Here is a 15,258-nt window from a genome sequence, read left to right as displayed (position 1 = left end):
TGATGGAAAAAATTAACGAAATGGGTCGGTTTTTAGCATATAACGCATATTAATACAAACTCATTTCCTAAATAATTTAACTAGATCAATTAAAATTAAATCTCAAGCCTAATATAGCAAAGAAATAATCGTTCAGCTAATAATTTAAGGGAATAAAGTTTTAAGAAGACAAATATAAAAAATATTTGGTAAATTAATGCACAGTATTCGCAAGATATAGTTCTCTTGTAAAAAAAAAATCAACCAACTTACCAATGCTATCATCAGCATGCATTTTTTCATTTCAACTACTTGGTCTTTAAAGTGATGGTGTTAGTTGCCTTCGCCTAAAATTTCGGGATGTTTTTCAAATTTTTTTTTTTTTTCTGTTATGAAAAATATATTATTCCATTCAACTTTAAAAAAATCATGTATATTATTAAAAAAATATTTTGGCTTTAAAGTATTTTAAAGTTTCATATTCGTAACCACAAACATGTTAGAGATAAAAGATTCATTAAAATAAAGATTTTCTTAAAATTATTTTTTTAAGTCGTTTATCGCTGAATGCAGTAATGATCAGATTATTATTTTTTATATCAATTAATGATTACGAAAAATTGTTTCATTAGAGCAATAAATGTGGGTAAATCTTTTTTAGAGTTGTAAGGTATCTTACCATGCTGCAAAAAGAATTCTTAAAAATTTCCCCTTCATAAAAATTTAAAATATTTTAAATAAGTTAGCGAAAGCTAAAATAGCAACGTGAGTTTTGGTACAATGCTTAAATTTTGAGCTTCTCTTATTTGCTTTAACTACACAGGTTGTCACTAAAGTCATAACTGTTACTGTATTTAGTTTGAAAGCCTCATTTATTTAGCTTTTAAAAATAAAAATGATAGTCGTGTTGAGAAAGTAAATTTTGCAAAAGCAAACTTAATTACAATTTCATCTAATCATGATTTCACTGATGCATCAGCTCATAGAGGCCCAGGATATACAAATTTTGGAAAAAAAAAATTACCTTTTAACCATTCCACATTTTTTGCGTCACTCTAACAGAATATATTTTTGCATTCAAAACTACGGTACGTGACAAAAGGGTTTTTCTCCTTTTGATAGTATATCCATCTTTGTGGTAAACCTGTGAAACTTCTTTAAGAATTTCTATTTTATAATATGATTTAGCTGAGTTAAGTTAATTTTCAAAGTTTTAGATTTTAAATTATTTTATTTCTAAAAAAAAATCTAACCTCCTGGTTCGCTTGTTCCTTTCATAACAATTGTGATACGACTCGGCCAAGTTGCATTAGAGTAAGCAGCCTTAAGTATTCTTACTGAAACTAGAATGTAAACTTTAATTGAACTTAGTTGCACTGAACTGTAAAAAAAAAAAAGGAATATCATTAAGATGACTTAAAAGCCTTCGGAGATACTGGAATTCCATGAGGAACCTTTAAATTAGGAAGATAATGGCACTAAACACTCCACGAGCCTTTGTAGAGAAAAGTTACGCAAAAAAGAATAACTAAAAACAATCATATCAATCATTTCAATTGTCGGAATTAAGCAATTACGTTAAAAATTATAATTGATATTGTTTTTTGCCAAAAAAATTCTGTTTCCAACATACAATCTTTCTATTTACTTTCTTCTAATTCCTGTGATAGTTTAATTTATTTAATTGAGGGTTGTTTGTCTTAATATCTGGGTTAGAATTATTTGGGCTGTTGTGTATTTAAGCTTTGGTATCACTTGCCCTCAGTATGCTATCTCCTGATTCAAAATATACGTAATAGCAATAATTAAAGCTGGTCTTTCCCCTCTTTTATTGAACTTAATAAATATTCCAAATGTTTAACTCAAGTATTTTCTACCAATACTAGGCAAAAAGAAATTGAAAAGCGCAATCAAGCTTTATTTAAAATATCCTTTTTTGAACATCTAAGGACCTCACAACCAAATTTTCTACATATGTTGTGACCGTTCCCAACATAAAATCCTCTTTTCTAAACTTTGCATTTTGTAAACTTTCTCTCCTTTCTCTATTAATGTTCATATTCGTAAAGTTTTTTGTACGCAAAAAAGTTATATTTAACAACTTTCATACCATTTTACACATAATTTATGTATGTAAAGAAAAATATTACATAAATGTATTAATAAATTAATTTGCAGTTTGTAAATATTTCAATAAAACATTATCATTGCAGAAACTTTAAAATAGTGGAAATAGAATTTTTATGGCAAATTCAGTACTGTCCCATTGTTAGAAAGAAATTAAAAATAGATTTTTAAAAAAGTCACAACTTGTTAATGTACCAAACTTATTGGTTTATAAACTTTTCTCCAAAAAGAACTTAGTATTTCCTACAATAATTGTTTGAAGATGTTTAGAAAATCGTACAGAAGCTAATATTAAAAACCATATAAATATGATTAAAGAACTTCATAATGGAGTATGTTTTTTATATTAAATGACATTACTATTATTACAGACTACATTAACCACTTAATGTACATGCCCATGTCTGACACGAGCGTTCCTTTCCGGCAAATTTTGAATATGCCCGTGTCACACTCGAGCAAACGTATTTTGTTGTAAACAAATTTTTATATGCCGACGCAGGTACTTATGAATATGTGCCTCCAACAGAAAAATAAGCTGCTCCGTGTAGATACTGTGCAGGGAAGAAAAAAAGAAAAGAAACCAGATATTATTGTAGAAATTGTGACGTAGGATTATGTGCTGTGCCTTGTTTTATGATATATATACAAAATCAAACTTTAAATTTTTTCTAAATATTTTTACTATGTTTTTATGTTTTATTATGTTCTTATATTATATCTAAATTCTACATACCTAAAAAATACAGTTATTTAAAAAAATTGTCGTTTTCTTATTTTTGCCCCTATTAGAAAAAATATCCTTGTTAGGCCACTGAAAATCCTTTTTTCTTTCTTCCAATTATACATAAATACTAAATTAATGAAAAAAAAAACTGATCATTTTTTGATAGAAAATTTCCAAATTAATGTGTGCATTAGGGGTTAAATACTCGTGCTATAATCCTTTTTACTGAACCATGCATCTGGAATGCGTTGTCCAGACGTCTAGATGAAACAAGAACCAATTTCGGACATGTTGCTCTCTGATGTTTTGATTATTGGTTTACTTTGTGGTAAATCTAAGTATCATCCTATAGATTCTTTGAAAAACTTTGTTCTAGGTGTCAAGCACCACTGTGTAGCTTGTATAGCCTTTAATTAAATGAACTTAAAATTTTGTCTTGATATTTTTATCCAAGATGTTCCAGCTCAAAGATTTTTGGAACTAACTGCTGGACACACTGGAAAGTATGCTTGTGAGCGCTTTGGTTGTTTAAGAGTTCATTAAACGTTAATATTGATTGAGAAATTGTGAACTATCTTTTGCTAGGGACTTGCTTAACTGCTTTGTAGAAAATACAGCAACATTTTATGATAAAACCTTTGGTGGTTTATAATATTTACAGATTAGTTATTCAAAACAGTTCATTGAAATAAATATCTACTATTTGAAAATTTTATGCAAACATTAAAGTTTTGAATTGCGTAACGTCAACTATAAACGACATTAATGCAATACTTTAAAAATTTAAAACGGTAAAACTTGTCTGCATCTTTTTGAGTTTTACGTTTTCTTCATAAAAACTCTTTTTTTATGAACTATTTATGCAATTGTTTAAAGGTGAAGCATACTAAAATTTTTTAGTATGCTTCAACTTTAGTTAACTTTTCAACTTAAAACTATATCAAAAAGCTATTTTTAAGTTTATAGAAGATGTTGCACTCTTCATACACGATATACACATAATTAGAGCGGTTTTTTGCTTTTCTGCCGTTTTAAACTCATCTTTGCTCAAAGATGAATTTGAAATGTTAGAAGTAAAAATATTTCAAAGACAGATTCTAATTTGCTATTGCTTTTTCGATTCAGTTACAACAGTTATCTCAAGTTGGATGTGTAGATGGCAAAGACACAACCTCAAGAATAATCGACAGTCTTTTCTGTGGAAAGTTACCATTTGAAAAGTCTGGGTTATGGAGACTTTTTTTTGAGACTGACAAACTTCTTAAATGTTAGCAAATCACATTTTTGGTTTATAAAAATTTTTACTGAAATAAAAAAGAACTGAAAAACTAAAATAAAGACGAACTGAAAGAAGTATATTTTTGTTTACTATAATTCTTTATCCATTTTACTTAAAGATGCTGTAAATATATCATTTCTTCGTATGAACGAGTATAATATGTGAGATTTTGTAATGGTTATGCTCTGTTAAGGATGCACCAGTTAAAGATGTGACAAAAAAATCAAATTTATGTATTTTTTAAAAATATATTCATTATGTAGTTTAATACAAATGTGATTTGAATAGTGTTGTTACGACTTTGAAATTATTCGACTGTCGACTAAATCGATTAATGTGTTTTTCAAAGTCGACCAAAATCGACTAATACATTTAAAAAATCGACTAACTCGACTAAAAGTCGATTTAGTCGAAATGTTTGAATAAAATTTTTTATTCAAGTATTTCGACTAAAAATTGTCAAGCAACATTAAAGTATATGATTATACTATTTGAATATTATAATCATATACTTTAATGTTGCTTAACAATTTTTTTTTTAGATGCTATGAAAAATAGAACTTTAAGAGAGTAAACAAAAAAGCTATGTGGTATGTAATACTGTTATAATAACACACCCACCCAACATAAGACTACTTTAAGACGTATGTAACTTGTCTTTAACTCGTCTAGACGTCTACAACTAGTTAAAGACGTGTTTAAGACGACTTTTCAACACCTCATTAAGACATCTTCCAACAACCAGTTTAAGACGTCCTTAAGACATCTTAACAAGACGTCTTTCGGAATAACCAGTTTAAGACATCCGTGAGACATCTTGACAAGACGTCTGTCGGAACAACAAGTTTAAAACGTCCTTAAGACATCTTAATAAGACGTCTCTCGGAATAACCAGTTTAAGACTTCTTTCGGAATAACCAGTTTAAGACATCCGTGAGACATCTTAACAAGACGTCTGTCGGAACAACAAGTTTATGACGTCCGCAAGCCTTCTTAACAAGACGTCTGTCGGAACAACCAGTTTAAGATGTCCTTAAGACATCTTAACAAGACATCTTTTGGAATAAGCAGATTAAGATATCTTTAATCGTGGAAGTATTAGAGATGGACGTGCAAAATTTTTGTTTTTTTGCAAACCATGCTAGCTGCGCATTCTTAAAAATCTATTGTTATAAACAATAATATTTTAAGAAATAACGCGGATGATGAAAAGAAATTGAGATCATTTACTTGAATACATTTATAACTTGAGAGGTAAAAGTTAATACGAAATATCAAGAAGTTTTGTAGCTACCTAGAGCACAATGGCTCCATGTTTAGTGAACTATTCCATCTACCATATCGCTGCAGTCTTCTGGTTTATGAATATTAATGAATTTTCTATTTGGGCTAGCTCCATTAGACTTTATAGCCCTTAGTTTAAGTCCAATGGATTCCATATCGTATATATATATATATATATATATATATATATATATATATATATATATATATATATATATATATATATATATATATATATATATATATATATATATATACACACACGTCTTTTTAAGCCGTCATTAATACGTGTTAAATAAGAAAACTTGAAGACGTTTTAAATAAGACGACTTACTGTGTTTCATTTGAGGCCAGTTTAAGCCATCTTTAAGACGTTTGAAATAAGTCAACTTTAGGACGTTTTAGTGAAGACGACTTACTGTGTTTCATTTGAGACCAGTTTAAGACAACTTTAAGATGTCTTAGATAAGGCAACTTTAAGATGTTTTAGATAAGACGACTTACTGTGTTTCATTTGAGACCAGTTTAAGATATCTTTAAGACCAATTTCAAGACATCTTCAATTTGTCTTTAAGACGACTTGTTGTTGGGTGGGCATGCTGTTGTTTTATCAATAGCATTTTCTTTTTTCAATTTTAATTTATCTAATCTTAGGTAAAGTTTTGTCTTAGGGGGTACAATATTGGCAACCTTACCCTACAAGATAAACTACTTATAAAGATATCTCTTTACTAAATTGATCAGCATCGAAACAATATTAGAGATTGATAAAATTAAAGCAAGTGAAAAAATTTAAATAAAAATGTTAGGATGATTACACGACTAAATCGACTTTAAGTCGATTAGTAGGAGACTGATAGTCGATTAAATCAACAATTCAATTTTTCAAAGTCGACTAATTTCGACTTTAGACTTGTCAACGTTTAGTAGATTTAGTCGAAGTCGATAACAACACTAGATTTGAATTAATGTTTAACTTTACATGCTTCAGATGTACACTTATGCATTTCTATTCATAGCAGTTACACTTTTGCAAAATGCAACCATGGTCACCGAGAGGGGGGGGGGGTGTGGACGGGGAAGATTCCCGGGGCCCCCTGTAGGTGCAAATAATTTTTTAAAGTAATTTTTAAAAGATTTAAATATTTTTGACTTTGAAAAGATTTAATTAACTTTTATTTTTAATTTTCAATGAACAGAGCACACTTCTTTTGGTCCTGGGTATATAATTATTCATAATGAGGGCCCGTTAAGAAAGCTTCCCCGGGGCCTGAAATTTCTCTCGGCTGCTATGGATGCAACTAAATTCAAACTTACAGATCATATTAAAAGTATTGATAAAACTCTGTCTAATATAATATTTATGCATGTATTCTATTTAATTATTAATGTTTCATGTGATTGACCATGTATTATATATTTAGCAAATATTGTTTTCAAATATTGTCTTAACTTATGTCAATGTATACAGTATTAGGGAATTCCACAAAAACTGAATGAAAAACAGGAACAAAAAACGTTTGAAAGAAAGTTGTTACTTTCTCGTCACAAACCTGATCCATTTTATGATTGAATTGTTACTTGAGATGAGAAATTGACCCGATTTGACAATCACACACGTTTAGTACAGTGGCTGGATAAAGATAATTACAAAAACACACTTCAGAAAGGGATATTCACTTCATTAAATTTTGGTGGTTACGCGATGGTGTGATCCATTATGATTTGAAAAATGAAATATAGCTTCTATAAAAGATTAAATTAAACTTAGAATTTCGTGGTAATTTTTAAGCTTTTCCCACATTTTCTTGGAGCATTAAACTATGCTCGTAAAAATAACCACGAAGTTAGTATTGTATACAAACAGCTGGACCAGGAAAGTCCAAACCAGTTAAATTTTTTTACAATAAAATGTTTTCCTAACAGAAAGTAAAATAAATGAACATAAATAAAGTCTTTGTATAAAATATCTCATTTTAGAAAAATTTATATTCGGCTTTTGAGATAATGTAGTTTGTTGCGTTTGCACCTCGTTCCTTTTCCATTTTCTAGTTTGAATTTTTAAAAGTATAAGCAAAAAGTATCACTTATCAATTCAGATAGAGAACCAAGTTTTTAAGCAACAAAGTATTTCAGAAACAAAATATTTTAAAGTAAATAAACACAACCTTAGAAAAAAAAAAGTGAAGGGAAGTCAAATATTCTTTAGAAGGTTTAACTATGTTAGAATTCTGCGAAGGTGAATGGGTTGAAATGGCTTCATGTATTATTAAAAAGATAAAGAGTTAGCTAGGTGACTTATCCTGCTACAAAAAGGATAAGCCAGAAAGAATTTCATTATTTCAACTTCTTGTTTTTCAAAAATAGTATAAACTATTTATTTTTGAAAAAATAGTATAAACTATTTATTTTTGAAAAAATATCACAGAATGTGCTTTTTTTTAAATCATGCAGGATGACGATGTCATATTAGATGTTACTTTATCAAATAGTGATATAATATTATTATGGAATCACCACTTGACATAAAACTATAATAGCTGAAATTAATCAAAAGAAATTCTTTCAAAAATATTTTTTTAAACTGTTTCTTGCTCCACTTTCCACGGCAAGATAATGTTTTGTAGAAATATTTATAAACTGCAAGTTAATTTATTAATACATTTAAGTAATATTTTATTTTACATACATAAATTGTGTGTAAATTGGTATGAAAGTTGTTAAATATAATTTTTTTGTGTACAAACTTCCATATAAAAGTAACTTTATTATGACTAAGGAAGTCATGGTTAATAGGAACATGCTCTAATACCTTGCAACCCATCCCCAGAAATTTTTTTTAAAATTATTATCAGAAAACATTTTCTCATTCAAATAATCTAAACGACAACTTTTTTTTAGTGGGGGCCTGGGGAGAAATTACATATTTTAGGGGAGTGTCCAGGAATTTTGTTGTTCAAGATAGGTAACTAAGGAGCATGGGGCATACTCAAACTTCTAGTATGTTGATATTGGTGCCGAATGAGGATGACTTGCTAATATTAGAATAAATGGAGCTAAACCAACCCCACCCCGACCCCAAACTGCCCCCATCCTAGAACTACGTCTCCTTTAAAAATAGAAACTTTTTTTTGTTCTATCATAAACTAGATCAAGATTTATCGATAAGTTTCATCAAAAAATCTCTTTTCGTTTAAGATTTGTAACCCTGCAAAGCTTAAAATTACCTCCAATTACCCCCTAAAATAACTTTAAATGGTCTAAGTTTTTAAACGAAAAACTTTATTTTGAGGTAATTTGAATCTGTCGATGAATTTTGATCCAGTTTAACATAAATCAAAAAAAAAATTGAAAAGGCTTTTTAGGAACCATACACTAGGGGAGAGCTATTGGGGGTCGAGTAGGGTTTGCTACAATCACTTATTACAGTAAAAAAATTTCTGGTCTTTATGGTTAGGTTATGATTGATATTTTATATTTCAAAATCATACCAAACGTTTGTTTATATGAGGTTAGATATTTTACTTTTTATAAACTACATTCCTGCAAATAGAAAGCTACTTTAAAAATGCTTGTTGTTGTAAGCAACAACCGCGTTTTTCAGCGCCTCTATACAGTTTGGGCTGTGTTCTCCAACTTTTCTCATTTGCCAAAACTGATTGAAATCCTGATAAATGGATTTAAGAGCTTGTTCGGTCCAGTAACCTAAGCCTATAGAATTTAAGAAGTACAAAAGAATTGCATGTTTATTTAATAAATATTCGTCGTAATTTATGCAAATATTACAGTTCATGTTGAAAATTTAATTACTAATATTAAAAATTTAATTACTAATATTATGAACCATTTTTTATCAAATTTAAAAGTTATTTATCATACCGAAGACTCCACCTTTCATGTTGATGAATGTACCTTCAAAGGATTTTTTGCCCTTAGATTTCTATAGCTCGTAGAGAACTCTTTCCAAAACAACCATGGACTATTTTTTTAAAATCTTTAAGTACTTTAATGTATTTAGCAGCGGAAGCTCCAAAGCTAGACTCCTGAAAAAATATATTTTTATATTTTTTCAGGAGTCTATATATTTTTCAGCAAATTATTGCAAGCATTGCCTTCCAAACGATGCTGCCCTTGTTAGATACTCTGCAGATGTTTATCTTAGAAAAATATTGGTTAACAAATTGTAACCCACACTCCTTGTTTTCAAATAAATTTTTCTCAATCTCTTTTAAAATTTTGTCTAGAACACCTAGCAGTATATATAGACCAGGAACATTTACAAGTTCTATTTTTTTGTTTGTTTTTGTTGCTTGTTAATATAGGGGGATTAACAATAATTGCGTACTTTTTTACTTTTTTTAAAATTTGCACTATCAGCCATCGATTGGTCGTACAATCTACACAAAGATTCTAGAGTATAATGATCAGTTTTATGAAGGTCAGGAGATGACATCATGCAATACGGAAAAGGGTGCTTTGATGTTGCGGTTTGTTTTCCGACCATTTTAAGAAAAACTTTTAGATCTTCAATGAAATGTTCAACTTATCCAAACTTAACCGCAAATTATGGTATTTTTTGTTCAATGAAAGCAAAATGAGCAATATAATATTTTTGGACACTTGAATCTTTAAAATCTTTGCACGCATATCCGTCACGCTTGCTCAGTTCCTCTAGAATTTTATTATCATTTAAATCTGGTTTTATGGTGATTGGCAGTGTAACTTTAAGGAATTCCTGTCCTCCATCTACACCTAATTTGATGTTAACATCATTTCTTCCTTGACTTCTGTGATAAAGTACCATTGCTACAAGCTTTTCAATGTCATTGTAATACACAATAGGAGTATCTTTTTCTACCAACTATACATCCATAAAAAATCAAAACGAATGATACAGATTGCAATCTGGTTAACAAAAAATATTTTTTTGATAATAGTTTACTAACCTCTTTGCTTTCATTTAATTCTAATACAATGAGAGTTTATCATCATTAAATAGTTTTCCAATCATCTCGTTGTTCTCAATCTGTTTAACATTGAAACCAGATTCCATAATTTTCCGTCCTGCCTCACTTCTCAGAAATTATGCAACTTCAACCATGTTGCGGTTACTTAGAAATCATAATGAAGTTATTATAAAAACCAGCTTTAACTAACTCATAACAAAATTATATTTAAAAGTATTTTTAAGTAATAAAAACTTACCTGGCATTAAGTTTTAAATGAAGTTTGTTCAATTTATCTAGAGAAAAGAAAGGTTTCTTAACCTCAGTCTTCCGAAAAAGACAGTGAGTTGCTTTGAACCAAGAGTTTTCAAAGCTAAGGTGTTTCCTGAGTCCTTTGCGATTAAATCTTTGATAGGACTGGACAGAACTTTTCCTTGTATTGTTGGGGATGTTGTTTTTACAATGGGAGTCAAATTCTTTTGTCTTTCTAACTTCGTGCAGGGATAAGGAATTCATTGTCCCACTTGGGCATAGCAATCTTGGCAAATTAGTCTTTCTGCAGGTTTATTTGAAACACTATAGGTAATTTTAATCCCCAGGCCCCCCCTAAAAAAAAATGTTGTTTAGATTATTTGAACGAGGAAATGTTTTCTGATGATAATCAAAAAAAAATTTCTGGGGATGTGTTGCAAGGTCTTAAAGCATGTTCCAATGCACCGTGAAGTCCAGCAGTTAATAATAATTATTTACTTAATTGTACATTACGTTTTTCAAGTATTATTAATAATCTGTTAGATTGATTAGAAGAACTAGTTCATCAATTGTATACAGTTAGTCATGAGACCATTTATCTCAAGTTTACTCGTCATTCCTCTATTTGTTAAATGATTCTTCCGTTAAAAACATTTCTGCTCTCATTACGCTTGAAAGATTATACTATCATAAGGATCGCCACATAAATATCAAGTTTTTATTATTTTTATAATCTTTAACATTCTTCAACTTTGCTCTTTCCTTTACAGGAAAACTTATGTTGTTTGAAATATTCTCTTAAAACCTTCTGTTGTTTATTAAAAGTTAATCAAAAATCTTTTTAAAGTAATTTTTAGTGTTGGCACCCCAATTTCCAAATCTGGTTCTTGCTGTAACCAGAGGGCTCGCCAAATTCAATAGCTAGATACATGTTTTCAATTATGCAATTTCCATTTGTACCTGACGCTGTAGTTCTAATATAGCTGCAAACGTCCTTTGTCCCCCCCCCCCCCCCCCCCTCTTATACAACCTTATTCTTGACAAAATAGAGGAGAGAATAGAGCGAACCTTTTGGTTAGAACTTAACAAACAGGTCATTTCCTTAGTTAATTTAGCCGATAACTTAGTGCTGCTTGCGAAAGACATGGTGGAAATTAAGGTTTTGATAAATGTGAAGTTCGGTAATTAATTAAGTTTGGTATGCGGTAAATTAAGAATAATTTACCGCATACCAAACTCGGTTAACTATGCGAGAAATTGTCATTTATCATCAGCTAAACTAAATATGGTGGAATATAATCAAGGTGGAATATAATCAAGTTAAATAAAATCCAATATTATTTATCTTTATTGGCAAAAATTTTTTGAACAATTACTATTGTTTACTTTGTTGACAATGCATAACGGAAACGTTAAATATAGAAACTATAGTGACTTCACTACCACTTGCAGCCAAATTTTATTTGAAATTCGGTTTCGCAGATATGATTAGGCCGTTATCTGGCCCCGATCGTCATTATATATATTCCGCTATATCAAAATAGATTTCTACTATATCAAATATATAGAGAGTTTTTATATAACAAGTGAGTTCAGTGAACAGTGAAGATTAGTGGGATGGCATTACACCTTAGCAAGAAAGACAATACAGGCGCGGATCTAAGGGGTGGCCATTGTGGCAATGGCCACATAGTTTGTCCAACTGATTTATAAGAAAATGTATGTAATATTTATTAAAGATCTTTTAGAATTTTTGGGATTAAATATGGAAACATTTTAGAGATATACTAAGTTATTGAAAAGAATTTGAAAATATTTTGTAAGACTTGCGTAACAATTTTTTGTCTAGCGACGCACAGTGGAAAATTGTAGAGCAACAGCATATCATAAATGTTTTTTACTAATGTCGCTACTGTCATTATATTTCAATTTTATTTCATAGTTTAAAAATCAATCATTACTATAATGCAGGAATTTCACATAATTTTATGTAAAAATAAAAGATTTGAAGCCCTATTGTTTATTACTTTTGCGGATGTTCATTTCAAACCTGTTCGCTTCATCACTTTAAAAGTTAATTTTCTTTAAAACTTTCTAGAATAAGTATAAAGTATTATACATTTTTGAAAAGCTCATGTTATGGAGATTTTAAGAAAATTATACATTTTTACTTATATAGTTCAGTTTAGGAGTAATTATTTGAACAATAAAATAAATGAAAAAAAAAAATATTCTTCAAGTTCACTGAAACTTTTGGTAGTTACCCACGCTTCCCCACGCTTTACATTTAATGTAGTATTGTAGCCTAGGTGTTTATTAAAAACATGTATAAGAATGAGTTGCAGAAACGTGCGGTTTCCGAAATTATCGAGAAAAGAGTGATAAAAGTAAAAAAACAGAAAACCGCTTTTTATCGTGGTTTCAAATTTTGTTCATTTATAACAATAGCTTGGTATATGTTACTTAATTTATTATCAATTTTTTATTGATACCATGGCTTTCTTTTATTTTTGCACTCCTTTTGTGGTGAATGTACACTGCCAATATATAAAGAGTTGAAACATTTATATCAGTATAACAAATTCACAGTGGAAATTAAATCGACTCGTTTGAGTATTGAATATTTCTTAAGTTACTTTTGTGACTTGTTAAAATGACAACTTTTAAGTGTTTGAAATGTAAATTATTGCTTTCCTATATTGATGGAGGAATGACAGTTGAGGCACTGTCAACAATTTTAAAAGAAAATTATCAACTTTCTGAGGACAACTTGTGTTTCATCCATGGTGATATTTAAAGGCACATTATTCCGTCTTTTAATAAACGATGGATACTGGCGTCACGGAAAAAGGAAGCTTTTTTATCTAAGAACAGTAATTGGTTGGATATTGTGTATCTTTACCTAACTCAGAAGAGGTAATTACCGACTCCACGCCATCTACTTCTTTTGAAAAACGCGGAAGGCCGTGCGTGTCTTATGGAGATTCGTCAGAATCCAGCAAAAAAAGAAAAAATACCATGTTACTTAAGGAATATGGATTCGAACATATCTTTAATACATATCTTCAGGTGTTGCGTTTAATAGGAGAAGAAGCTGAAGCAAAACTTGTGGAATCTTTAAGGATTGCTGATAAAGACAAAAAAAAATTAATATCGAATTTTATGGAAAATGCAAGCCAGAAAAATATGCTAACGGATGAAGAAGCACTCAGTGTTTATTGATTTAGATTTAACAAAAGCACAATATTTGTACATGAGGAAGGTGACAAATGAACGAAACTGTTCCATATTTCCACCATATTGTAAAATTCAAGAAATTAAACAGACCTGCTATCCACCATCTTCTGCAATAGAAATTACGAAAACACATCCGAAAATTCTGGAACTGCAAGATTTATTGGATCACACTGTAGCTAGAATTTTGACCATAGATTCCGTGTACAGTATTGAATTCAAGCATTTACTTTCATATAGTAAATGGGCCTGTGATGGTTCCTCTGGCCAAAGCCAATACAAGTAGAAACTTCCAGAGGAATCTGAACTTATTTCTGATGCAAATTTGTTTACTAGTTCTTTGGTGCCTATCAAACTAATTGATAAAGTAACTGGCGCAGTTGTTTGGCAAAATCCGGCACCTTCATATGTTCGGTTTTGTCGATCTATATGCAGAGAGTTTTGCAAAGAGACTTCCAAGAAAACTAAAGCCATTGTAGATGAAGTAAAGAGCCAAATAAACACTTTGCGTGAAATGTGCAAGAACTTGATGAAGATACTCTGCAGCTTTTGAAAGTCAACGAACTGATTTCAGGAACTGAAAGTCCCTATGTAGTTATGATACAGTACCTTTAAGGTGGTACCAGGGTAAAAAACGGCTATTTTTGATAAAATTTTGAAAAATACCAAAATAAATGTTTTGAATTCTTAAATCTACCTATTTCAATATGCGTTTTGCAAAAAGTCAAAAATCTTCTTAATTTTAATCAAATTTGGCCTTTTTTTAAAGAGCAGTTTGGTTTTTGCTTCATAACAACGACCTTAGAAACGCTTTTTTTCTCGCTAAATCTCAATATTTCAGAAAAAAATAACTTTTCATAGAAAATAGATAATGGGCTGAAATTTTGCAGGTTTAAAGATGAACATATTACGAATGTTGTCTGTGAAGCAAATTTTTGTTATTTTTTATTTAAAACTCATTTTTATCATGCTTTGGTCCCAAACTACCCTTAATTTTATATCTTAAAGTTCGAATGTCAACCTGGTAAAGTTAAAAATGTTTTAAAAAATTCTGTTTCATAGACAACATTCTTAATAGATTAAAGAATTCATGTTCAAATTTTCAAGCAGTTTTGATTCTTTTTGAGTTTGTTATATTAGATGAAAGAATAAGCAGTTTTGGGGGTAACATAACACTAATTATGCGCATAATTAATGACGTCATCACTAAAAATTTTTTTGGGCTACTGTTTTATATATTTTTTTTGTTCATTAATAGAAAAGAGCTAAAGTCTATTAATAGTTTTCAATTTCTTGTTAAAAAGTTACCTTTACCCTGGTACCACCTTCATATACCTATACATTATTTCATAAAAGCAACTATTTAAAAATTGTTATTAAGAAACTGTTTTAAATATTTCTATAATTAGTAGGTAAGCACTTTATGTATT

General features: G+C 29.7%; 1 protein-coding gene across 1 annotated transcript in view; it reads right to left on the bottom strand.

The window, feature by feature from the left end:
- LOC149884710 (uncharacterized) overlaps window positions 1-439 on the bottom strand; it is a 34,442-nt gene extending 34,003 nt beyond the window's left edge. The window contains exon 1 of the mRNA XM_090095077.1: window positions 253-439. Coding sequence (XP_089951203.1) covers window positions 253-282 — 30 coding nt within the window. The 5' untranslated portion in view covers window positions 283-439. The remainder of the gene's footprint in view (window positions 1-252) is intronic.
- Window positions 440-15,258: the final 14,819 nt, after the last annotated feature.

The sequence above is a fragment of the Hydra viridissima genome, unplaced genomic scaffold (genome assembly GCF_058129835.1).
Source record: "Hydra viridissima isolate aposymbiotic clone 2 unplaced genomic scaffold, HvirCarnegie_v1 scaffold_8, whole genome shotgun sequence".
NCBI classification, from domain to species: domain Eukaryota; kingdom Metazoa; phylum Cnidaria; class Hydrozoa; order Anthoathecata; family Hydridae; genus Hydra; species Hydra viridissima.
The sequence above is the reverse complement of the archived record's forward strand: the minus strand, read 5'-3'. Positions and strand labels throughout refer to the sequence as shown.